The sequence below is a fragment of the Ruditapes philippinarum genome, unplaced genomic scaffold, assembly GCF_026571515.1.
Source record: "Ruditapes philippinarum isolate M1 unplaced genomic scaffold, ASM2657151v2 ctg4772_1_1_1_1, whole genome shotgun sequence".
NCBI classification, from domain to species: Eukaryota; Metazoa; Mollusca; class Bivalvia; order Venerida; family Veneridae; genus Ruditapes; species Ruditapes philippinarum.
Window position 1 is genome coordinate 15,765 of NW_026861813.1, and position 27,082 is coordinate 42,846.

The window sequence follows — 27,082 nt, forward strand, 5'->3', positions numbered from 1 at the left end:
TGGTTGACCCAGTGCGATGGCGCAATGGCTCAGATTAACCTAATTGAATCCGTGTGAGCACTCGAACATCTATGTAAGTTTGTTTTACCATTATACATTTATTTTATAGTGAATATAAAGATCTCGATTGTCCGTTACAAACGTGCAGTTTTATCATTATGAATACATGTATATAGAATGCAGTATTTACATATTTTCCATCGATGTAAACAGCTGCTTTATAGCCTCACCTGAAGCGACATTTATCAAGTCATGTCAAATAGAAAACAACGTTAAAAGCGGTGTGCTATATGCATGTTTGTCCGGACTTACTGTTTATAAAAGGTTTGTGTTTATCGTGCATCATGCAAGTATTAAATTTTTTTTATATCAGTTTAAGTATAAGGGGAGGGCCGGTCGCTAATGTTGTAAGAACTTGGCCTTGGGTTATTTCGAAATCATTTCTTTTCTCTGTAAAAGTGTATTTATCTTTTATTTCATCGATTATAATATATAGAATGTATACTTATCGTAAACACAACGCAAGACACAAGTCAAGTCATACGACTTATGCTTTTAGGAATCAATCCGCTCTTTTTTGCACAAAAAGTAACTTTCGTTATCGAGTACGGACGCAGGACATAACACGTACGAGTCTTGTCCATAACCTTTTGATACTATGCTAGTATTTTCGTTTGTATATATTAGGTATTCGTTTTTGTTTATCAAACACTATATTCGTTTTTGTTTATCAAACACTATACAGCATTATTATTAATAGAAAATCTACTTGTATATCAATATGATAGAGCACGACCAGTTTTATATAGGTGCAATATGATTTATATTGTTTTTCCTAAAGTTCGTAACATTTAATATTTTGGCATATCCAATAGAATGTTTAATGAGCATTTGAATGTCGCGACTGTCTTAACATCATGATTTGAGGAGATACATAGGCCGATCAAAATCAATTCGTATGATTTGCCTTAAATCTTGCACATTTGGTTGGGTATCAAAAATAGAGACATTTGTACATTTTACATGTTTACTGGTGGAAATTCTTGCTTCGGTTCCCAGTCTTGCATTATCTCAATGCATGTGCGGGCACATAAGTAGAACCACGTTGGTTGGAAAGCTTTCGAAAATGAAAGAATTCAAAGCCTTAGATGGAGTCATCCCATAACATCAACTCATCGGAAGCCCAAACTCACCCATTATAAAAAATACTTGTGTATTTAGTATTAACAGGGACAAACAGTAAAAATGGCTACTACAACAGACGTGGAGTACAACTTCTTAGGAAAGACAGGTGTAAAAGTATCAAATATTTGCCTCGGTACAATGACGTTTGGAAAACAAGAAGGAGGTCCATTTAATGTAAGATTTAACATAAATATGAACACCTTATTAATGTTTTTTGTTTTTTATCAAAAGCTTTTTATCTGAAATTTATTTAATTTATTCCTCACAAAACGTCAATATCTAACTAAATGAAAATGATATATTAATAGTGCTGAAATGAAAACGCAATTTACATCCAATTGATTGAAAATATATCAGATTTTATATTTGACTATGCATGTTTTAATACTTCCTGATTTCATAACGAATTTCATCAGACAGACAGACTGCTTTTAAAGTTTAAAGAACAATGTATATAATTATATTAACCTGTTGAATAGAATTCAGAAAAGCGCAGAATAACTTAATCATTAAATTTGCTAGTTTCATGACACACCAACTCATTCTGACGAGAAGACTGCGCATTCACTCTTAAACCGTTTTGTGGATCTCGGTGGAAACTTTATTGACACTGCCAACGTTTACACTGGTGGTTCATCTGAAACAATTATTGGTAATTGGTTGCAAAGGTAGGCAGCAGCATGTTTCAATATAATATTTATGTGTATAGCAGAACCATTAAGACAGGGCTTTATTGGAGTGTAAAATAAATACTTAATGACTATCGTTATCAGATCCAAACTTTAGTGCCTTAATTGCCATTACGCCGCCTGTCAATCAAGCTGGCAGGGGTCTTACAGATAAGCCAATCGGCGATCTCGATCGTTTTCAGTTTAACGCTAAGATGTCTGAGAAGCAGTTTTTATATTGAAATTATTTTTTTGTCAATTTAAAGATATTAAAACGGTATATCTGATTTACAAAATATTAAGAGGATATTTTTTCGTTGTTCGTGAAATATGGAATATTTTTCACGAAACATGATAAAATGCCACATATTTTCACGAGCCGGGACGGCGAGTGAAAATATGTGGCATTTTATCATGTTGAGTGAAAATATATACCATATTTCACGAACAACGAAAAAATAACCTTTTTATTTAATTTCAATTTGCTACGCAACTGCACTTACAAGTACAGCGCGCAGTAATGAAATTATTGTCTTGTTTTGCATGTGATATTTAGCGCTATATTGTGACGTCACGTAAACAACTCTTTAAACGTCTGTACAGCGTTAATGACTGAATTAAAGATATTGGTGTTCGGATTTATTTTCTTAGATAGAGCGTTTTCTATCATTCAAGATAGTTTTCAAAACAAAATTCAACAAAAATTTGTTTTGAATTTTCAGATTTTTCAAACAAAATGGCGAAAGAAGTCCCGTAAAATAAATATGAGTTTTGACTCCTCCCACTTTCATATTTATATTCCATATTTATTTTTAAAAAATATGAAAATTTTTTGACTGATATAGCACCATATTTTATGTGTAAAATTAAATAATCTGAAATATTGACAGATGGAGTCAGTTAGTTCATTTCACAAAAACAAAAATATCAGTGTCTTTTTATAGGATATGAAGATAATAAGTTGTATAACAGGTACGAAAGTTAAAACTGGCTATACCACATTGCATTACACAAGGAATAAGTTTAAACAAATACTCTTTCCTTCCTTCACTACAATTATGTCTTTTCATAATCGCATAATACATGTATATCATAAGGTCCCAGAATATCCAGATGAAAAGACATTTTTTTGTTCGTTTACAACATAGTGTTAATAAAATGCTGCCGTAGAAAAAAGTTCTTGGAAATGAAATGAGAAAATAAATATTTTAGGTGAAATTATCCTACATAAATATTTCTATGAAACCTCAATGAATTTAGATTTAATATTTAAATACATTTCATGCTTCAATAACATCATATCTAATCACGGTTTTAATTCAAAGCCGATGTCTGGTACATGCAAAAATCATTTTGAAGTGAATAATATTGCGTTTTATCACGAAAATATCTAATATACAAATATACATGTGATCATATATCATACAACAAAGTTACGCAAGGGCAATTTTCTCATTAAATTTTGACTATTTATGCACAAATGCATTACATATAAGTGATTTCGCACATTAAACCCCAAAAACATTTGTAAATGTTACTGTTTCATTGATTCGTAGAATTTATTTCATTTGTGAGTTTAAAATTTCTTAATGTTTGATATTTACTGATTTTTTATTATTTAAAGATTAAATGTGTAGTTTTTGTGAAGCTTTTTTGTAAACTATATGTTTTTGCCATATTTAGTATTTTGATGGTAAAAAAAAATATAATGCCACAAAGACATTTATAATGCCAATTTGCCAATAAATGAAATGAAATGATATACGTTTACTAATATCTATTCCGCTACATCAATTTTAACTATCTTTGAATTTGTTAACTAAAATGATATTTTGTCAGTAACATCTTCCTTGAAGTCTGCGAGAAATACAACAAGATCTTTGCCAAACGTTTTATTCATCAAAAATGCGTGAATGCAGTTATTTGTTACTTTTTTAAATATCATAAAACATTAAACTAGTCAATAAAAGCATTAAAATGTTATTTATACCAAATTACATAAGCACGGGGGAGGAAGTGTTACACGAAGGATGGAGTTCTTATGATAACTTGTTCAGGAGTTCTTGTGATAACTGTCACGGAGTTCGAAGGGGAAAACATGCTGTATATACTACAAAAACACTGGTTAAAATGGTTATTTTCATCGTTCAAAATGAGTTTAGGTGCTAAATTAAAAACTTTAATGATTAAGCCTTGTCTTACATCTTGTATTATGTGTCAAAAACTAATTCACATGCCATTTTAATCGCCTCTTGCTTCAAATCTGGTAGTTTTGAGTTAAAATTTCCAAATTATTTGTCAATTCACAAGTATTTGACCTGTTTTATTTCTGGTCTTCATCCTTGCCGCACTTAATAACCTAATTATAATGCAAAATTGCAAACATAAAGCACCTGCTAACAGATTTATACTCGATTTTTCAAATGTCCCGGAGTTCTTGTGATAAAAACTCTGAGGATGTCACAGAGTTCTTATGATAACTATTGTTATTGCCATTGTGTTTCTTGCGCTAAATCACGGCACGTTTTAGCGTTTTTTATTATTCAGTGAGATTGTAAATCATGATGATATGTAGTGCGCTCATCCTTTGCGCAAAAAAATGATATATAATGTTGGTTTTGAGTGAACTTTAGTTCAAGAGATATTATGTCTTACCCCCCGTTTCTTTTTCATAGTATATTTTTTTGTTTGAGACTGGAAAAAAAGATTCATGTACTGGTTTCCTAGCAGTTTCCGGGCCCCTTGCAGTTTTCTGCCCTTTATCATTTTCATCCAGACATACAGTCTATTTTTTCTCAGTTAAGCATCTATGTTTACTGCATCAATCAGAGAAACATTTGTTTCTATGTAAAACAGCAGTTATAATAGTACTGCGATTAATATGTTTCAAAGTTTTGTCAGTTGTTTAAAGTTACATTAGAGAACTTGCAACACTTACAAGCAACACTTGGGGGATTCTAGTTTGAATGCCCATGCACTATAACTGAAATCCCATTCTAGGTAAATCTGGAACCTGGAGGGACAGTTCAAATTTTTTCGAGAGTTTGGTAGTTAGAGCCAACCGCTGTTTGAGTTTTTATCATGTATCGTACTTTTTTAAGACATAGGTGTGGAAATTATCCTGGTTATATACTATTTATTATGGTATAAAATGATACATATTACTTAGCCCTTAGGGTAAAGGGAAATGTGCCTATATATTGTCTGCTTAAGAAAGGTGGTTGCTTAAAACATGTGAAACTGAGAACAACGTGTACTTTTTGAGACATCTTTGTTTTGTGATTTAAACCATTATATACTGCTGAATATCAGTGGCCGCTAGTTCAATTTTTACTGTTGATGATAGCCTATCACCTATTTATCCTTTGCAGACACTAAAGACCAACGTTTTGTCCACATATTTGTGCAAAGGATGATCGTTCGTTCTGCATTTCATAATGATTTACAATCTTATTGAATGATAATAAAAGCCAAAACGCGCCGTGATTTAGCGCAAGAAACACACTGGCAATAACAAAAGTTATCATAAGAACTCTGTGACATCTTCAGAGTTATCACAAGAACTCCGGGTCATTTAAAAAATCGAGTATAAATCTGTAAGCAGGTGCTTTATGTTTGCAATTTTGCATAATAATTAGGTAATTCTGTATGGCAAGGATGAAGACAAGAAATAAACCGGTCAAAACTTGTGAATTGGCAAATAATTTGGAAATTTTACTCAAAACTACCAGATTTGAAGCAAGAGGCGATGGAAAATAGCCTGTGAATTAGTTTTTGACACATAATACAAGATGTAAGACAAGCTTAATCATTAACGTTTAATTTAGCACCTAAACTCATTTTTGAACGATGAAAATAACCACTTTTGACGAGTGTTTTTGTAGTATATACAGATGTTTTCCGACGAACTCCGTGACAGTTATCACAAGAACTCCTGAACTAGTTATCATAAGAACTCCATCCTTCGTGTAACACTTCCTCCCCCGTGATAAGGTAAATTCATTAGTCACATGACAGTTTCGCGTGAACGTCGGTGCAGTCTTTTGCCTACTTAAGGTTCTGAATGACCGGGTCACGTGAATCAGTGGGCGGAGCAATCTCTTCTCTTGCGTAACGTCAATTACATGTTAATTCCCATGTAAGTGTGCGGCGCATATCCGAACTACAAGCTTGTTGTGGCGGTATGGCCGAGTGGTTCATGCATCGGACTCATAATCTAATGATAGCTAGTCGCATGGGTTCAAATCCCATCTCTTTCATTGAGCAAAAACCTTTTACACTCAATGGTTCCAGGAACGGATTCGAAAGTGTTATAAGTAATAGCTTCCTACAAAATCGCACTAAAATAAATTCTGTATAAACCAACTACAACCTTATAAAACACTGACATATTTAGTCCGGGCACAAAGTTATATGATTAAATGTTCAGCAGAGAGACGTTAGCAACGTCCATGGAGATTTATACTGTAAATCTCTCTGATTGTGTTGAATATTTACATACTTAGGCGTTATGATCTTCCTAAACCAAACGACAAAAGAACTTTATGTTCGCATATTGGGAAATCGATTTGATTCTTCATGCAAAACTTTTTTTCTGACGCCTAAAGTCAGTGCACTTTGCGTTTTATTTTAATTCAAATCCTCAACCTCATCAAGGTAACTTCCGCGAAAAAAAATATGACGGTTGTTTATAAATATACCATAATGATTCACAGTAAACACAGAAACAGAAATGACGTGGTATTGGCTACAAAAGTGCGCAACAGTACGAAAGACAAAGAACCGAACAATCTTGGTTTAAGCAGACGACACATTACTCAGGCTCTAGAAGGAAGTCTTCAACGACTGCAGACCGAATACATAGATTTGTATCAGGTAGGCATCATCTTTACATGTCATTGAAAGCTGCGATAAGCATTTTCAAACATCTTTCGTATCCACTTCCCATTACTTGTAGTAAGAAAACATCTATACTTAAGGACAATGAAAACGCACGCCCGCAGTATATGCATTTTATTTCATGAAAACAAAACACTAACGACCCAATTATATATATATCATAACTTTAATACAAAACGCAAACCTTACAACTGAAAATAATTCAAAATGTTTAAAATCAAATGTACACCAGTAAATCGAAGAACCTTAGCTGAAAATCCCAAAATCACACTTTTTCATCACAGTAATGCAAACTTAACAAAGGCAAAAACCAAAATCAAAAACAAAGTCACTCATAAATGTCTATTCGTAAAGTCACCGTCGAATTCTTTAGAAACGACAATATCCTCCATCAGCGTCTCTTACAGATGTACATTGTCGACTCATGGACCTTACGGTGCGGATAGTCGCCTGTGGAATCTGACGCCATTCACCCTGTAGTGTAGTGCGAAACCGCTGGTGAAGCCGAGAAATTGTAGACCGATGGACACCACAACGGCTGGCACTTTGATAATACAAAGTTTGATTGTAAGATAGACCAGACTGAATCTGTCCTAAATCTACCCAGCGGTTAATTCTTTGTAGAATCATTGCATACAATTTGCTAGCAAATCTTCAGAAGTGTTTGAAATTAAGCACATTTTATAGAGGAAAAGTATGTATATGCAATTTCAATGTGAGCTTTTACGATTTCTAAAACTGACCATTAGCATAGTTTAATATTCATTTTCATAAAAAATTTAATTATTGCTTATTTGTGTCTAACATTTCTAGAAAGGTGAGAAAACAAGTTAATTATTAACAGTTAAAAAAAATAAATAATTTCATAATCTTTATTTCTCTCAATACATGTATACATGCAAATATGAGGAATTTACAATAAATGATATAATCATACGAGGCTCCAGTGGATAGTTAAGTTCTTATTTTTTGAATAATACATTTAACAAATTTACACAATTTGAGAAATTCAGATTTGTTTTTAGTACACATAAGATTTTCTAGTTTAAAAATGTTTGGTCGTTGATAATATACTTTTTTCAAAAATTGTTTTCTTTCTTCGTTGAATTGACAACATTCAAGTAAATAATGAAATTCGTCGCCAATTTTATTTTGACAATTAGAACAAAATCTTTGGTTAATTGGAGTACTGGACCAATTTCCCGTTTCTATAGGAAATCGATGATTTCTTGTTCGAAATTTAATAAAAAAGTACAGTAATGAACTATCTAAATTTGCCAAGTACGATTCAAATCCAAAAGTTCTCTTAATTATTCTATAAAACAAACTGTTACTCGAATTTTCAATTTTAGAATACCACTCATTTAAAAAAAGATCTTTTAACTTTTGTTTAACAGAAAGTTTGAGCCACTCAGAGTTTGTAAATGTGTTGTCGAACCACACTTGTGGTAGACCACATTTGATTAAAATAGTTTTGACATTAAAAAACCATGGAAATTTCTTTTTAAGCAAATTATCACTTAAACCAGCTGTTGAGTGTAGTAAGTTATTATAGACAAGAATTGACAATTTATTATTAGCGTTAACATCGTCTTTATTACATAATTTTGACCAGAATGATATTATACTTTATTCGATGTCAATAGCTAGAGGCAAACAACCGGTTTCTCCATAAACAAAATAATTTTCTGTTGACTTTTTTAATTTAAGAATAATTTTTAAAAACCTTAGTTGAACTCGCTCAATAATGTCGAGATTACCATATCCCCAAATTTCTACACCGTACAGTAAAATCGGCTTAATTGTTTTATTAAATAATTCAATTTGTAAATCTATTGGAAGATTGAGACGATTAGAATTTTTTACTAAACTATACATGGCTCTTGTAGCTTGGCTTGCAATATGTTTTTTTACATTTTAGAAAAGAACCTGTTTTACTAAAATAAATTCCAAGATATTTGTATTCATTTACTACCTCGATAGGTTCGTTTTTAAAAGTAAAATTATACATTTGTTGTCTACCTTTAGAAAAAACTACGATTTTTGTCTTTGACGTATTAACCTTAAGTTTCCAATTATCACAGTATTGTTCATATATATTTAATGCTTTTTGTAAATCATCTGCTGTTTCTGATATTATTACCGTATCGTCAGCATAGAGTAATATAAATAATTTTAAAAGACAGAAAAGCTCATTTGTATTACTTCCATTTACCAATGTTATTCCATGTACGTTACTATCATTTAACTAGAAATGTGTCATCATGCCACGGATGCCCCCGCATGCAGCCAAAATTTCAAATGTTATAATATTTAGTTCCAAATTTGTTTGCACAAATTATTTTTTTCATTCTAAGTTCAAAGCCCTTAAAACTTTTCAATGTTAAAAATAGCATATTGCATATTTGTAGCCAACATAATGGCTATATACATTTCCACAAAAGTATGAGTGCTGAAAGTGAAAGTTCAAAATTTTTCCAACATTCAGGAAAGATAAGTTTGTCTAAAATCATTGAACCACGACCAAATTCAAACTTAAACTGCTTATTCCTAAGATGTATCTATATTATTTTCAAAGTGAAAGGGACATAACTCTGCCAAAAAATCATCGAACCATGACCAAATTCCAACTTGACCTGCGCATTTGACATATCCATATGTCAATTTTGAGTTGAATATGTAACACTGTTGGGTTGATAATGAACAGAAACTGTAAATTTCATATCATTTTCAAAGTGAAAGGGGCATTACTCTGCCAAAAATCATTGAACCATGACCAGATTCGAACTTGGTCTGCGCATTCCAAAAACATATCCATATGTCAAATTTGAGTTGAATGTGTAATATTGTTGGGGAGATAATAAATGGAAACTGAAAATTTCATACATGTATTATTTTTAAAGTGAAAGGGGCATAACTCTGCCAAAAATCATCGAACCATGACCAAATTTGAAATTGACCTGCGCATTCCTTTGACGTATCAATATGTCAAATTTGAGTTGAATGTTTAATACTGTTGGGGAGATAATAAACAGAAACTGAAAATTTCATATTATTTTCAAAGTAAAAGGGGAATAACTCTGCCAAAAATCATCGAACCATGACCAAATTTGAACTTGACCTGCGCATTCCTTTGACGTATCGATATGTCAAGTTTGAGCTAAATGTGTTGTACGATTGGGGAGATAATGAATGGAAACTGAAAATTTCATATTATTTTCAAAGTGAAAGGGGCATAACTCTGCCAAAAATCATTGAACCATGACCAAATTTGAACTTGACCTGTATTTTCTCATGACATATCAATATGTCAAGTTTGAGTTGAATGTGTTGTACCGTTGGGGAGATAATGAACGGAAACTGAAAATTTCATATTATTTTCAAAGTAAAAGGGGCATAACTCTGCCAAAAATCATCGAACCATGACCAATTTCGAACTTGACCTGTATTTTCTCATGACATATCCATATGTCAATTTTGAATTGAATGTTTTGAACCGTTTGGGAGATAATGAACGGAAACTGAAAATTTCATATTATTTTCAATGTAAAAGGGGCATAACTCTGCCAAAAATCATCGAACCATGACCAAATTTGAACTTGACCTGTATTTTCTCATGACATATCAATATGTCAAGTTTGAGTTGAATGTGTTGTACCGTTGGGGAGATAATGAACGGAAACTGAAAATTTCATATTATTTTCAAAGTAAAAGGGGCATAACTCTGCCAAAAATCATCGAACCATGACCAATTTCGAACTTGACCTGTATTTTCTCATGACATATCCATATGTCAATTTTGAATTGAATGTTTTGAACCGTTTGGGAGATAATGAACGGAAACTGAAAATTTCATATTATTTTCAATGTAAAAGGGGCATAACTCTGCCAAAAATCATCGAACCATGACCAATTTCGAACTTGACCTGTATTTTCTCATGACATATCCATATGTCAAATTTGAGTTCAATATGTGCAAGGGTTATTAAGATAATGAACGGAAACTGATGATGACGGAAGGACGGAAGGACGGAATGACAGAATGACGGAATGACGGAACAGGGTAACACTATATGCCCCTGCCATTATATGGCGGGGGCATAAAAATAATACGATTCTAGATCGTTTAAAAATAATGAAAATAGCAATGGCGATAAATTTTCTCCTTGACGTACACCTATATTACAAGGAAAAAAATTAGAAAAACAAGAATTTACCTTAACTCATGACTTAATGTTACTGTACAAATTTTTAATGACCTGAAAACATTTTCCATTAATATTTGAGTTTATCAGTTTTTCCCATAAACCATTTCTCCAAACTGTGTCAAATGCTTGTTTAAGATCAATAAAGGAGCAAAAAAGCTTTTTTTTCCATTGTTATTAAGATAATGAATAAAGTGTTGCAAAACAATTAAATGATCTGAAGTAGAAAATCCTTTCCTAAAACCTGCCTGTACATTGTTAATTATTTCATTAGATTCAACATAATCAGTTATTCTTTTATTTAAAATACATGTAAAAACTTTACCTAAACAACTTAACAAAGTTATAGGCCTATAATTTCCAGGGTCAGATTTGTCCCATTTGTTTTTATATATTGGGTTGATTATACCAATAGTCCATAATTCAGGAATTATACCGGTATTTAATATGCATTTCATAAAGTAACCATGAATTGATTAAATCTGTTTTCCGTTGTGAACTATCACAATTAGCCAAAAGTGTTACTTTTGATTTTGCAGGTACTGTCTTTATCATGCAACTTCCCTTATGAAAATGCAATCATTTTTCATAACTATGGTATTAAAAAGACCGGCATGCATTCGGTTTGATGAAACTGTTAATAAATACTTAAGAGAAATATATTTTCCTTGTTAAAATGCAACTATTCCGACAGTGCGTTTTCATTGCCCTTAAGTATATAAATCAATTAGGGTGACATATGTTTTCAAGTTAAATGCATTTATAAATGCATGCAGACTTTTATGTTGAACAATTGATTTTAAAACTTGAACACAACAAAACAAATAAAAAGAGTGGCAAGAAAGTATTTCAACCAATATTGATTAGAAATAATAAAAAAAAAATGTTACGCACAATGCTTGGTATTATCATTTTGAATGTATATCCCAGAATTGGTCCATATTCTAAAAAAAGATTATAGGATACAAAACGCTTTTATGATTCATTAGTAAAACATGCGAGTGTATCGTTGCGCATTTTTGTTATTGGCGACGCCGGTGAGCGGCGTCGTCTATTATGGAATGCTTTTTATTTTTGCCTATGGAAGGAGCTGTTATTATTAGCAGTTAATTTCATGTTGTGTTAATTAGTTTTATTTTGATTCGTAAAAATCAAGTAAACCAATGTGTTGTTATATTTGTATTTAATAACTTTATGTAAAAAGCATGTGCATTGCGATATTATTTTCACGAAATTGCAGGTTAAGTTTAACAGCTTGTCCCATAGTTTTATTGACAATACTAAAACCCGGATTTCGAATATCGTTGTGGTCTAGATTGAGGCCGTATCAGTTCATTTATTCATTTATACATTTTCAAAATTTTCGTACAAGAAGAAAGTTCACCTGCAATTGAGTATAAGGATAGGTAATGGAACTGTTGTAAACGATTATCCTATTGATTTTATCTTTATTACATTTATCTGTTGCGCAGAATGGTTGTTTTCACAAAGTGTACCAGTATCCGGATGTTGAAAGCTATCCGATTTTCTGCAATTACTGCTGTCACATGGCCATCTATTTTTTTATGAATACTTTACCATTATTTGCATGGCTTAATAAAACTGAGCATGCAGCATTTCATAATTTTGCTGTTTAGGGTGTTCTTTTCTCTATTTTAAGGGGAAGTAACTCATGTTTACTAAATTATTTGTTCTTTTCTGTCTATCTTAGGTATTTTATAATACTTTTTTTATTGTATATAATTCACCAGTTGTAAGGTCATCAAAAGCATGTTAATGTTAATGTTAGGATTTCATATTTATTTAATATAAACTTGGAATTATTAATGTTATGTGCATACATGTATATCTTAGACAGTAGTATATTGATATGTTGAGACTTATAATTTTTCTGCATTTAAAGAGATACAGTTATGTCATTATTATTAAAGGGCTGAAACTAAACTTTCATTTAAAGTTATAAATGATAAAACATGTATAGATTGAAAATGTCCTTAAACTTGGATCAAGCAATATAATTAATAAAGTCTCAAACATCATATTCTGAATAGTTATTCTATTTTTTTTTCTAACATGTGCATAGTTTGAAAAGGACAGCTTCTGTCTTATCTATTTGTAATGAAGGGACACCAGTTTCAACCTCCAGGTCTCCTGAGTCAACCCGACAACAGACTGTACATAGAGTAGATTGTAACTTGCCCTTGAATAAATTTGTGCACTAAATTTATAGTGGGTGATTTGTGCCACATGAAAACCAACATAGTTCAAAAAGTAACCGGGCGCCAGATGAAAACATGAAAATACAATCTACCACAAAGTGGTTGGTTTGTTGCATTTTCATGTTTTTGCCCGGTGCCCTTGATGCAAAATTCAAATCAGCCTTCATAAAATTTCTTATGTTGGTCACAGGTTTGAGTTCTGGTCAAGCTCAAAGTTTTTCTCATCCTGTGACTGCATATAAGCATGAGTTCAATTTCCTATGCTCTGTAACATAAGAAATTCACGGACACAAATCGATATAGTGGGGAAATATGTTGTGGTTAAGAACTGTTTCATTATTAAAAAGACAATGTGTAGCCGGCCGGATAGCTCAGTTGGTCTTCTGAAAGTCATGGGTTCGAGTCATGGTCAGGCAGTTTCAGTCAGGGTTTAGAAGTGATTTTTCAATTGACACATGTTTGATTCATTTAACAGATTGCATTATTTGAAATGGACAAAGGCAGTATTGCATGATACTTTTAGATCTACAAAGGGCATTTGATACAGTTGAACACACTATACTGCACATGAAGAAGTTCTTATTCTTCTTCTTCATGAAACTTCAAGCATCTGCCATATATAATGACATTCTTACATGGTGTTAAGTCTTATCTCTGATAGACCGCAACTGGTGGATGTGGCTGGTACTCATTCTACTACTGCTCTGAGTACCTATGGTGTCCCCCTGATCTTCATTTTAGGTCCTCTTTTATGTCTAATATATGTCAATGACATGTCTGCAACCCTAAGCAATAAGCTTTTATTATAATGCACAGGGACGAGTATCAGACCTGGGAAGAAAAAATATGGCCAGATTGATAAAAAAAACCTGTGTTCATCTTAAAAGTGTCAACAACCAAAATAAAATGTAAATAATGACCCCCTTTAAAAATATACTTCAAGTTGATAGTATATTTCTAAAGGGGATCATTATTTACATTTTTTGTTTGTTTTTTTACCAATCTGGTCATCTGGTCATATTTTTTCTTCCCAGGTCCGATACTCGTGCCTGTGATTATATGCTGATGACTCAGGAATCCTTGTGTCTCGTAAAATAAATCTGAATAAATTCTTTCTTATAGCATGAGTCTTACAAGATTGCTTAATTGACTATAAATTGTCTTTGCATCTTGGCAAGACAGAGTCTATTCTTTTTTGGTTTAAGTTTCAACTTAAACTGGCCCTTGCCTCCAGGTCACATGTAATGGTACTGCTATAAAGTTCACATCTTTTGTTAAGTATTTAGGTGCAAATCTGGATCAAATTCTTTTGGCGTCGCCCTTTGATGCTTTGCATCAATGCTTTTCTTGTTATTACTATAATGTTCATGTATCAGTAGTGTAATGTATTTAAATATGGTTAGTTTTTTACGAACATTTTCTATCGACTGAAAAAAATCAAAATCATTAAACAACTGCTGTCGTGTTCAACGTGTATACCGAAGAAACAATCGCGTGTTAAAATTTGCGGAATATTGCCTCACACCTTTGTGCAGCGGTAATTTCAGGTGCCCTAAGATGCTTTGCACATTAAATGGTTTTCTTGTATTTTTTGTATTCATGTTTTGTCAGGGTCACGGTTGGGATAATGCCACATCTGTTGAAGAAACATTGCGCACGTTTGATGACCTTGTCCGCTGTGGTAAAATTCATTACTATGGTTACAGCAACCTTTGTGGGTGGCAGTTGCAACAAGTTGTGAACACATACAAAACTCTGGGGCTTCAGCCATGTGTCACATTACAGGTTTACATTCAATGGCATACCTTGTTTCATTATGTTTTACCCTGAATAAAATTCTCCCGATATACTTACAAATCAATGGCATATGGATTATATATTGATTTCTAACAAACTATCTTTGCATTTATTGCTTTGTTGGCAATTGGTATAATTGAGTGATTTAGTATTTTGTATGTAAGCCAAAATACTACTTTGTTAACATTTTTAGTAAAACGTACCTTTATAACAAATGATTAGCTATGTTTTTCCCAGTAATTTAATAAAGACATTTGCGGATGACATTTTAAAGTTGAGATATGCTATAATTCATACCAAGTCAACAATTTTTGTAATGTGTGGTATTCCAAAATACAAGGAGCTGTGTTCATGTCGGCATAAAATTTTTATTGAATGATATAAGTAACATTTGCAATGACTTGCAGTCATCGTTCGCTTACAAGTATATAACATGTTCGTTTTTTGTTTGTTTCAAAATCATGTAGCAACAGTACAGTCTGTTACATAGAGCATCCGAGTGGGAACCATTCATAGTGTGCCAGAACGAAGGTATTGCAGTTCTGTCATGGAGTCCTCTGACAGGGTACCCCTTTTAATTATTTAAATACCGTAGTGTTTGCCACCTCAGTAGAGCCCGTAATGTTATGAAAAATCACGCAAAGTTTCAGTAGTAACACAGATTTTTGTCTAAACTATGGCCATACGAGAACGCAGTTTAAAAATGTAAAAATTTACCAATAAAGTTCATGTTTATCAATTTTTAAAGAGGGGACTATTTTCAAACGCCATGAAAAAATGTGAATTTTTCAAGATCATTCGTAGCTACTGGATATATAGATACAAATTTCGATGAATATTTATAGAAATTTCCTTGACCATGTAAGCTATTTATTGTTCATACGAAGTAAATTATAAAATTTAAAAGAATTATGTGAAAATGTAAAACTAATTCTGAATTTCACATGTCAAAAAGAATTGTGCACTTTCCTCTTTCAATTATGCTATATACTTAAACGTTACATTTAGGAAGTTTTCTATACTTCAAAGAATTCTTCTAAAATCGAATACATATAAATATGTATAACTGTCAATTTATTATAAGAACAATTAGAATGCTATTTTAAATGTTGGGGTTCCTTTAAGATGTTAAATTATGTTGTTCGGGTAAGACCGGGCGAGCTGTAGATGTACATGCAGATATAAGTTGTTTATGCCATATGTTCTATTTTAGAGGATTGTTGACTGGAAAATTTAAAAGAGGAGGTGTGCCCGATGCTAGCACAAGCAGGGTCGGATACATGCTGGCACAAAAAGCATTTGGTCAATTAGGGGCGTGGTCGCAATTTTCCGACGATGATCAATACTGGCAAATCATCGATGTCCTGAAACAAATATCCAATGAAAATGGTAAATTTTACAAACATTGTTTTAATTATAATTATGTGTCACACAATTTTAAGTGTCTTTGAAAACGATACATTGAATTATGAAAGATTTAGAAGTTTGATAACGAAAACTGAATAAATACCTCGAAATGTTTACAACTCTATACAAGTTAATGATACATGCATTTAGAATATAAACACATTTTATCTTCCTTTATTACATTTTATTACTATTCATATGAACCTTGAGTAAAGTAAAATATTAAGAATTTTAAGCATAATTATGTTAAATGTAATGGTATTTCTGTCATAATTATGTATCCTGAAAAATTTGACCCATTCAATATTGTGGAATTCTAAATTTTACATATGAGGAGTGTAGAAAGTCACTATAAAGACAATTTGTGTATATATCTCGTAGAAGTAGATGGCATACACAGAGTTAAAACATTAAAAATGGGAAATATTGATATGACGTCATATAACGTAATTTAAACGTTTGGGTTGCATTATATTACCATCTACTGGTACGATTTATTCTGTGTGATTAAATATAATCTTGCTGAATTTTGCAAGTTCATACAGCAATGGCTCATTAGATATCATGCAGTAAAATTCTTTCAAAAAACCGTTATAAGTATTTGTATTTTGTCCATAACTTATTTGGACAGTCCTCGTATTTAAATCTGTATATTGCATAAACTACTGTTACCTTAATAGTTAATAAATAACCTTAACTTGTTAAGAGTTCAGGCCGGCTAACTTTTAAGTTCATTTTGACTGTGAGAAAATGTTGGCTTGTTATCGAGACATGCTTATTTTCGAGGCATGCTTATTATCGAGGAATTTTACACCCTGTTCACACAGAGCTGCGACTTTAGGACGATAATGCTGATCAAGTCACAATCTGAAAACGTATTGGCAAATGATGGTCTTCATTACGACTGTGCTACAACCGCGTTTACTGCGTTTATGTTACGCTGAAGCTATCACATTCAAGCTGGCACTACGATGCTACACTGTACGACGATATTGCTATGACAGTGCCGATCATATCACGCTTGTAGTACGCTTCTGGTACGATTTTGGCGATGATATATATATCTTGGGTTTCAAAAATTATTTTTCATTTACTTAATGTATTAATGCTGATCAAAATCATCTGGCTTTACTTCAGCATGAAGTTGAAATTAAAATTGCACAGATTGTTAACAGGCGGAGGCGCAGGAGATCAAGAAGACACTGGGTATGCCCATGGCTATCTGCAGATAGGAGGCTCCAGTTTGGACAATATGATACACCGATGAGAGAACTCCGAATGGGATACACCACTTCCTTCTTCAACTTTTTGAGGATGGAACCAGCGATGTTTGATGGCTCGAGAGAGTTGGCCCTAGGATTCAGAAGAAAGATGCAGGCTGGAGAAAAGCGTTAGAACCAGGCATCAAGCTCGCAATAAATATCAGACATCTTACTTCAGGAGATAAGTACCCTAGTCCCATGTATAACTTCAGAGTTGCTAAGAATACGATAGCGTGTCTCTTACCTGAGATTTGCCAGGCCATTTGTGAGGAATTTAAAGATGAAGTGAGAAAGTGTCCAACAAGTCCTGATTAATGGTCTCTCTTAGCAGACCAGTTCAAGAACAAATGAAATGTTGCACATGCATGCAGTGCACTAGATGGCAAACATGTGGCCATCAGATTACCCCCAAACAGTGGCTCGCTTTACCACAATTACAAGCACTTCTTTTTCGTTGTGCTACTAGCACTGGCAGGCGCGGACTACAAATTTCTGTGAATCGACTGGTTCTATGTCTGATGCAAATTTTTAACGAATCTGAGCTGAAACAGTGCCTCGAAGACAGATCGATTCGGTTTCCAGCGCAAGACACACTTTCTTGTGACAACGAGCCGATACCCTACTTCATTCTTGGAGATGATGCATTTGGGTTGAGGACATATTTGATGAAACCTTATTGGCAAAGAGGTCTCACCAGAGAGCACTTAATCACAATCTACAGAATATCAAGGAATCGCCGTGTGATTGAAAATGCTTTTGGTATTTTGGCACATAGATGGCAGGTATTACTTTCTCACCACTATGCAGCAATTCCAAGCAGTGATACACGACATCATAGTGTTGTATGTGCCTTCAAAACCTCATGAGATTGCGCTACCCGGCGATACAAAATGTCCAACTTGACCAAGAGAATGATGATCACTATCTGGACATGCACTACAGCTGTCAAGAGGACGAAACAGGGACAACATCGTTGGTAAAAGACAGAGGGAACAACTTAAACTGTATTTTAACAGCCAGGTAGGATCGGTACCATGGCAGGAAAGAATGATTCCCCACTAATCTGTATTATTATGTACAATGTTGTACATTTTAAGCATTATATGTGCGGTCTAAACAAGTAATAACAAATGAAATAATGTTTTACAATTACTGTTTGGAGTTCAGATAGTTTTTGTGTAGGGATTGTTTTGCATATGAATGTTTTACCGCTGCGATTTTGAATTAAGTTCTGATTGTGCAAATGACTCTGCAGTTATTTTTTAATTATAGTCAGGTTTAGTATGTATGTTTTTTGCAGAAGGAATTAAGGTGTTTTATGCAATGTAATCTACATAAGAGGGAATCTTGACAGCTTTTGTCAAAAGTATATACTGTTGTATAGTGACAGAGTCTAAAACATAGAGCATTAAAATTATATTTTTGAATTATGTTATTTTTACCATATTAGGAGTAAAACTCCATGCGTGAGTCATTAAGTAAAACAGTTCTTGTAACGGACTCCTGCATTGGACATAGGCGCATTGCAAGTACATGTATAGGTTTTTACCGGTTTAATGCATCATAACCTCTTTGACCACAAAAGCTGATGGTACCATAAGTCGTTTTTTTATAAACATAAAGATTTTTTATTACAAGAACTAAGACTCATTCTTAAAACATGCACACATACATACTAGTACATACGCACGCACACACGCACGCAGACAGACAGTATTAACTTTATAAATGCAAATTTTGAACTAAAGTTTATGTGCACAATTGTCCATACAAACAGCATGCATCAATAATCTAACTGATTTGATTTTAGAAACAAAATGAGCTACTATTGTCAATTAAGTGCATGTCTGACAATACTTCCAAATGACAATAGGAAGTTTGACTGCTGCAAAGAAAAACAATATCGCTAGAACTGCATGTATCGTATTATTTAGCGTTTACTGCTGCCGGAGTCCATGTGTTCCGTCATCTGTATCTAATAGTGAGCTAAGGCCTGCAAACACGATATTTGATCCCTCTTGTGACTGTCTACACGCTTGCTTGTCTGACTGCTGAAATTGTTGCTGATGCACCAAGCACGTTCCCTACACAGACGTTGTATTGACGACTTGGGATGGCCATTGTGTGGGATTAGGCTGCCATTGCATGGAACAGGGGTCACTATCCTTGTTTAAGGAAAGGTCAGGTCTAGACTGTACCTGTTTTTTGCTGCTGCTCCTGCATGTCAGTGTAGTGGCTAACCAATTGTTGTACGTCAGTCTGGATGCGGCGCCAAAGATTGCTTAACACAGTCCATGAAGGCATCACGCTCATTCGGTTCTTGTGAATTCTTGATGCGAATAAGCAACTCTCGCTGCAAGTAAATGAGCTGTTCCCTACTACCTGCCAGATCTGCCAAGATTGCATCATCGGAGGACCGGTTTTGTGTTCGGGAGGCCCTTGAATACGCGGATGTTGAGGATACACTTGTGGAAGTGGATACGGTTGTAGCGGAATCCTCGAGGGCGTCGCCAAAGGAGAGAGCGCCTGTACCTGCGGTATCAGCTGGGGCATCACCAGAGTCTAATGTCATAGTCTCTACAGGGCTTGTTGGGGCCAACTTCGCCGTTATTAATACATTATCAACATTTTTATGTGCATTGAATATTTACATAGAAAACAACATTGTGCGTTTGTACTGGCTACCATTAAAACCATTACGCCATCTGAATATGTAACTTGAATCATTATCAATTGGCGGCTGTTTGGATTCCAGTCAGTTTTCGCTTGGCAAATAGTTTTTCCAAAGGCATCAACACTCAAACATATGACATAATTTCAACCCTATAATGAATGTATGGTTATCTACTTACACTAAAAGCGGTGCGCTTTTTGACTTCAATGATATGGGGCTGCAGGAAACCAAACTCACGCAGGATCCAACTGTCCCTTTCTGTAAGTTCATCATCTGGAGCACCGGATCGCGTTTTCTTTAGCCGCCCATACATGTACCTTGTCCAAATGCTACTGTACCAGGTTTTTATGACGTCAACATCTTTACCAAGCAGATTGGCATGTTCCCTCCAGAGATATTCCTTCTTCTGGGTTTCGTTATACCCCTTTTTGCTTTTTGTTGTAAAGGATTGGATGAGCGCCAAGCCATTCAACCATTCTCTGTTCTTAGTTCTCGGTAAGGTCTGTCAGCATTTCCCTGCATTTCTGCTGGAACTTATTCTACATCGGATTGAGGCTCAATAGTGGGGTCATCAAGCAACGGAATTTCCGTGAATGGAAGGGCTTCAGCTTCCACAGACGAAGGCCCGTCATGTTCTTTCCCGGCCTCGAGATTTTCTGCTGCAGGATTTTCATGTGCTTGAGTCTCTGAGTTTGCAACCACAGTTTTTTTTCATGGCCTTTACCACGTGGTTTACGGTGCGTTTTATTTTATTTTCAAACTGTTGCAGATGTGCTATGTTCGACATCTCAGCTGCAAATGATCGTCAAGTAACCTGCCGCCCAATATAATTATGTAGTTGGCAGATTATGATTGGTCAAATAGCAGCGCTATAAAAAATCAAAGCACAGAAGGCGCTGAATTTGTTTGGGTCTCAGAATGTAAGAAAGGTGCAGGTTGTGAGATTATATGTTTAGTGCCACCAATGCTTTCCAGCGTTTTAATTGTAGTAAATTGGCTATAAGACTAATTGCAACACTGATATTCAATCCAATGTTTATTTGACTTTAACAATTTAAAAAAAATGAGTTACCTTTACTGGGATTTGAACTCCAGACCTCTCGCTTCCTAAGCGAGCCCGAAAACCCTTCAGCCACGGTTAAATTTATATGTGAACGGCCTGAAGAAAACCATATTATTCTAAATTAGGGCTTGTAACGACTTTTAACTGTTGTTTAACACAGATGTAAATAATCCTGAAGCTTACTATAAGCATGTATATTTATAAAGAATCAAAGGGCTTCAAGTTCTTTGGTATTTTCTGATCTTTGCAATCTAAATCGTACTGTATATCTGTATGCTTTTTCCTGTATAAGTTTATTTTTATGTATTATAATTCATTTTGTAAGGCACATTCTGCATAACTAGAGTTGCATCAAAAAATCATTTATGTACTTTTTTTACGACAGCCACACTTTATCCTTGTAAATCATGGCTACTTCCTTAACAAAAACAATTAAAAAAAGAATTTAACAAAAAAAAAAATTCCTCGACTGGGATTCGAACTCGAGACCTCTCACTCACTAAGCGAGCGCGTTACCACTGTACCACGGAGAAGTTGTACACAGCCTGTCTGAATAATATCAAGTCATTCTAAATTTAGAACTTCCATTGCATTCAGGTTTGTAATCCTTATTAATTTCGAGGTATTTTGTTCAGGGTAAACCTGTTGTTTAAAATTGAAGTAAATATTTTAGCGAAAATCCTCTCGCCCAAACAGTCCGACATGTAGAATCTATATATTCCACTACTCGGTTTGTGTAGTATTCGGTAATCTACATGGCTAAAAATAGTATTTTCATTGATAAAATCATATTCATCCGCGTAATTTGTGATTGTGCATTTATTAACAATTCTATAAGCCAACGCTATTGTTTAACTTTAAATGCGTTGTAATTTGTTGGATACTTGTAACAAAATAAAATATTTCTTTCTTTTAAATCGCTAGTTTTAAGCTGTTTTGAGAACTACTTGTTGTTAGGTTTGTCATAAACTTCTGTGTCAGAGATTGAATGTCCGCTTTGTATTTAGTTATTTTCGATCAGAAAATACCAGAAAACAATATTAGAAATCTTCGACCATTCGGGAATTACTTTGCTTGAAAATTGATGCGCCTGTCTTTGACCATCTTTACGCAGTGATCTCCCCTGAATTTTTCGGCTTTAGTGTACATACAAAAGGGAAGTAACCGCTTCAAAAAGTGGACTACTTTCGGCATTTGCAATTAAGAACATTAGACTCTGAAATTTCGCTACCATTATTTGTTTGGTCTGACGACCCAAACAAATAAAAAACTGCTACCTGACAGGTCGTGGTATGATCGTCGTAAGGTCATGGTAGGTCTTCGTAGGATCACCATGAACGTAGAGAGATCGTAATGGGAACGTAGTAAGAATAAAGTAGGAACGTTGTAGAAGCGTACTCGGTATGTTCCCGACTGTATTACGCTTTTACTGCGCTTTTACTACGATCATGAAGAACTATCAACGATGCTTCCGAGCTGCTTGTACGATTACGGCGTTTCTTCCACGCTCTTTTTACTTTATCCCTATTCTTGTTGGCCACGATCCCGCTACGCTTTTTTTGAGCATGTTCAAAATAAACGTGGCGAGAGCGTAGAGTTTTCCAATCATTACGACGCTACCGCGATCATACTGCGCTTATATTTTCTCCTGTGATTTGCCACGTTTTCGGCCACGCTTTGATCGTGGTAGATACGGGGTCTATGTGTGAACGGGGGGGTGGGGGTTAGGGTATTGTTAGAATAAAATAGATGTTATTCAAAATGTATGGGTTTCTATTGCGGGGTCGCGTAAATTAATTTGAAAGTGAGCCGACCTAAGATAAGACTGTAGACACTAAACAAAGCTAAGCAATATACAGTAGACAAAGCATGAAAATGCAGGCGAATACCCAGCATAATTCTACAAATATATTGTATTTCTAATTAAATAAAACAATTATACGAAATAAATAGACAAGACCGTAGCACAAGTGGCTCTGAAATGGGTTCTACAAAAGGGTTGTGTAGCCTCCGTTATCATTGGAGCAACGTCATTAAAACAGCTGGAAGAAAACATGGCCGTTGGTAGTGCTCAATGGAAACTAAGTGATGAACAGGTGTGTATAATATCAATTAATAAACACTCAAAATAATATACATGTATATAATCTAGAAGTAAACTTTTTGTTGTTTTTGTTTTTCAAAATGTAACCTTTTTATGAGCGGAGTCCGCGAATCTGAAATAAGATGCATATCAATCTTACTGTAAACCTATGCTGTATGTTAGTTTCAGTAATACCACGAAAAGTCTGCAAATAAGAGCTTACATATTGAAGTAAATGTTTGGCACTTGAAGATCTACAAGAGCAATCTCCTTTCATAAAATTGATCAAAATTAAATATATCTGTTCAATATTTTTTTAATATAATTACGTAGAAATGCAGTAACTTTATTATTTTATTATTATTATAGTTGAGGCATATATTACTTCTCTTATTCCATTGACCAGAAATGTTTGATCTTTTTTCCATTAGCCAGACATGTTTTCATTTTTTCCATTGAACAGCCATGTTTTCTCTTTTTCCATTCACTAAACATGTTTTCTCTTTTTACCATTTACCAGATATATCTTCTCTTTTTTTTTCATTGACCAGACATGTCTTCTCCTATTTTTATTGACCAAACATGTCTTCTCTTTTTTATTAACCTAACATGTCTTCTCTTTTTTTTCCATTGACCAGAGATGTCTTCTCTTTTTCATTGACCAGATATGTTTTCTCTTCTTTCCATTGACCAGACATATGTCTTCTCTTCTTTCCATTGACCAGATATGTTTTCTCTTCTTTCCATTGGCCAGTTTTCACTTTTTTCCATTGACCAGATATGTCTTCTCTTATTTTCCTGACAGTACAATCGTTAACGTTTTGAATGATATATAATGTTGTTGTTGTTGTTTTTCCTTTCTTTTATAATTCTGTAGTTACGGACGTGTATTTACGTATTTTTACATTTAAGGTTACAAATGTAGTTATGTTAGAGTTTTGACTAATTAGATCAATTTTATTATTTAGATGGAAGCACTGGACACAGCAAGTGCCAACAACAAACCTTACCCTTATGACATGTTGTTGAATGCGAGAAATGCTGGAAGATATAATCCGTTCTATGAAAAATCTGTGAAGATTCCAAAATCTTCAATATAGATTATTGACCGCATCTTTGATGGTGTGTTCCGACGTTGCTTTGGTTACAGTTTGCAAAAGTGTGCGAAATAGAATGACTGCTTTCATACATAGATAATACGACATTGAAGTGTAGTGCAACTAGTTAGTAACCACCTTTATTGCATCCACTTGATTCGACCCTTTCCGCCAGTCTTCGGATAAGGACTATTATTATTGATAATATTCGAGATGTTCCGGCTGCCACTTGATCCGTGCCGTCTCATCATGATTTGAACTGTTCGCTGTTTAATCAGTTCATAATTTTCTCCGAAAATTTTGATTGTAAAGGTGGACAACTTTATTTAAAATAATCAGGTTGCATACTGCTTTTATCATGTACGACATATTATCAATGTTTCAGAATGCACGTATATGTAAAACTATTTACTGGATATGAATATTGATCTATATAATACAAGTATATTGTCGGTGTTAATATGATCTTTGTACCCAATGATATCCTAAGTGATAAATGATAATGCGTGCTTTGTAAATTTGAAATTCACATTTTCCATCAACTTTTTCCGCTTTATTATTGTCGAAGTTACCAGGAAGACATTTCACCAAACTTATAATAACTTCATGTACAATGTAGTTGTAACTCACTGGAATCTTATATTAATGCCAAAGGTATTTAGATTGATAAACATGTACACTTCCAATAGAAAACAAAAAAAATGTGAGCTTACAGATCTAATCTAGCTCTTTATAGTTTATAGTGAACGAGTTTGTGAGCTTATAATCTACCTCATTATAGTTTATAGCATAACCACGTTCACATATACTAGAGATGTGCTTTATTTGAATATACTTGTATTTTATAACCTATTTCAGCCAATCATATTTCAAGATTTGAGCATTATCATTAAATATTTATATTCATTATATATCAATTGGAATCGCACATATATTTTATAACTATCTAGCTTTAAAATCTATCTATATATTATATTTATCATTATTTAAAGTTAAAAGGAAGAAAAACGTATATTGAAGGCCAACTTAAGTACCAATGTTGCGAGAGTACTTTTACTATATTTCTTATATAATATTAAGATACTGACCACTGACCAAACATTTTCTACATTTTATAGTATTTCTGTAACACAAATATTATAAATCACATGTTATATGTGTATGTGATTTGTAGATCCTGTTTGAAGAACGTGAACAGTGTTTGATATCGTTGTTTCGATTTTGACGCAATATGTCGTCACTCTCCGCTGACAGCGCTGTCGTTTAACATTAAAACAAAATTGTGTGGTGTTGAAAATGCACCATCTAACTAAACTGGACAAAAGTAATCAACTCATATACTTCGGTATTAATTAAGTGCTTTGTTTGGCTAAAAAGCTGAAACTACTATGTTCAGCATGAATCACTTTAGAAATCATTTGCAACATTTAGTAATTATGATAATTAACTGCACATTTACAGAATCAAATAAACAACAACGCTAAAACAGAAGAAAAAACATAGCAAGATAACATATGTTCTCTTATATAATTTATAATCTATTTTGGGAACATATGTAAAATCCATATTTCATGTAAACAACATAAACTTACTTGCTGCCAAATGCCTATTCTTGCAAATTGAAAAGCATAATTTTAAGATTAATTTAACACTATATTTTTTGCTTGTTGACAGAAACATTTGAAGCGAAACATACGGTGCCAACTATTTTCGTTTTAGTATAATTGTTCTCAAAACAGAGCTTTTAAACAAACTTATAGGAATAACAGAGCAATCAAGCAGAACTTTGAATTCAGTCTTTATTTTGTACTACTTTGCTTGATAAATCTGCCAACTGAACACTTGAACCGGATATTGATATATACACTAAATGAGAAATGGCACGTCTATATTGCTCCGTCAGCAGAGCTATACGGGAACACCTAAACTTTATTATTGCCTGCTAAAAGTACAATGACTTTACTTTATATCCTAGTATATGATCTGTTATGCTACTTTGCTAAAGCATTTAGATGTATGACCTTGATTTGGTGGTAGAAGTGGCACAGTTTAGCTACCGCATCGTTCCTGGGCAGGCCTTCAAGCAGTTTACCAGTACTAGTTGCCTTCACTTTCGCAAGGAACTGATTATATTTGTACGGTATAGTGCCAATAACCGTAGAAAGTTTTCATTATCAATCACAACGAAAGTGACCTGCGCCGTCAAGGAATTGAACCCAGATCGCCCGATTCAGTCCAACGCTCTACCTATTGAGCTAACCGGACGGCGTTGACCATGATGTGTTTATATTGAATTTGTACCGACAATGTGCGGTAATATGGCGACCTTCTAGCTTTACTGATGAAAGAAGACTTCAGGTATCCCTTTCTGCAATATTTTAGGCAAGAGCTGGCAGCTGAGTAGAACCACTGACCTGCTGGATAGCTTCCGTACATGAAAAAAAACCAAAATACGTATCTGACGGGATATAAATCTACAACGTGGAGAAGTAAGTGATTTGAAGCCGGCGACCTCATGGCAAC

At 33.9% G+C, this 27,082-nt stretch overlaps 1 protein-coding gene across 2 annotated transcripts; it reads left to right on the plus strand.

The window, feature by feature from the left end:
• On the plus strand, positions 1-25,265 carry LOC132716905 (1-deoxyxylulose-5-phosphate synthase YajO-like). Of its 2 annotated transcripts, none has more exons than XM_060700239.1 (9): positions 1-73; positions 1,222-1,359; positions 1,708-1,853; positions 6,569-6,728; positions 14,788-14,961; positions 15,441-15,538; positions 16,187-16,362; positions 23,333-23,475; positions 24,431-25,265. In XM_060700239.1, the coding sequence occupies exons 2-9, from the start codon at positions 1,246-1,248 to the stop codon at positions 24,560-24,562; spliced, it is 1,143 nt and encodes a 380-aa protein (XP_060556222.1). In that variant the 5' UTR covers positions 1-73; positions 1,222-1,245; the 3' UTR covers positions 24,563-25,265. The 2 variants fall into 2 exon arrangements, with proteins under 2 accessions (XP_060556222.1, XP_060556223.1); XM_060700240.1 differs by lacking the exon at positions 1-73 and adding an exon at positions 193-324.
• The last annotated feature ends 1,817 nt before the right edge of the window (positions 25,266-27,082 follow it).

Bases quoted from the DNA above. Each gene is read 5' to 3' on its own strand.
- LOC132716905 (XM_060700239.1), top strand. From the start codon at position 1,246: ATGGCTACTACAACAGACGTGGAGTACAACTTCTTAGGAAAGACAGGT. The intron at 14,962-15,440 runs GTTTACATTCAA...AAAATCATGTAG, and splicing joins AGCCATGTGTCACATTACAG to CAACAGTACAGTCTGTTACA. The intron at 23,476-24,430 runs GTGTGTATAATA...TTTATTATTTAG, and splicing joins GGAAACTAAGTGATGAACAG to ATGGAAGCACTGGACACAGC.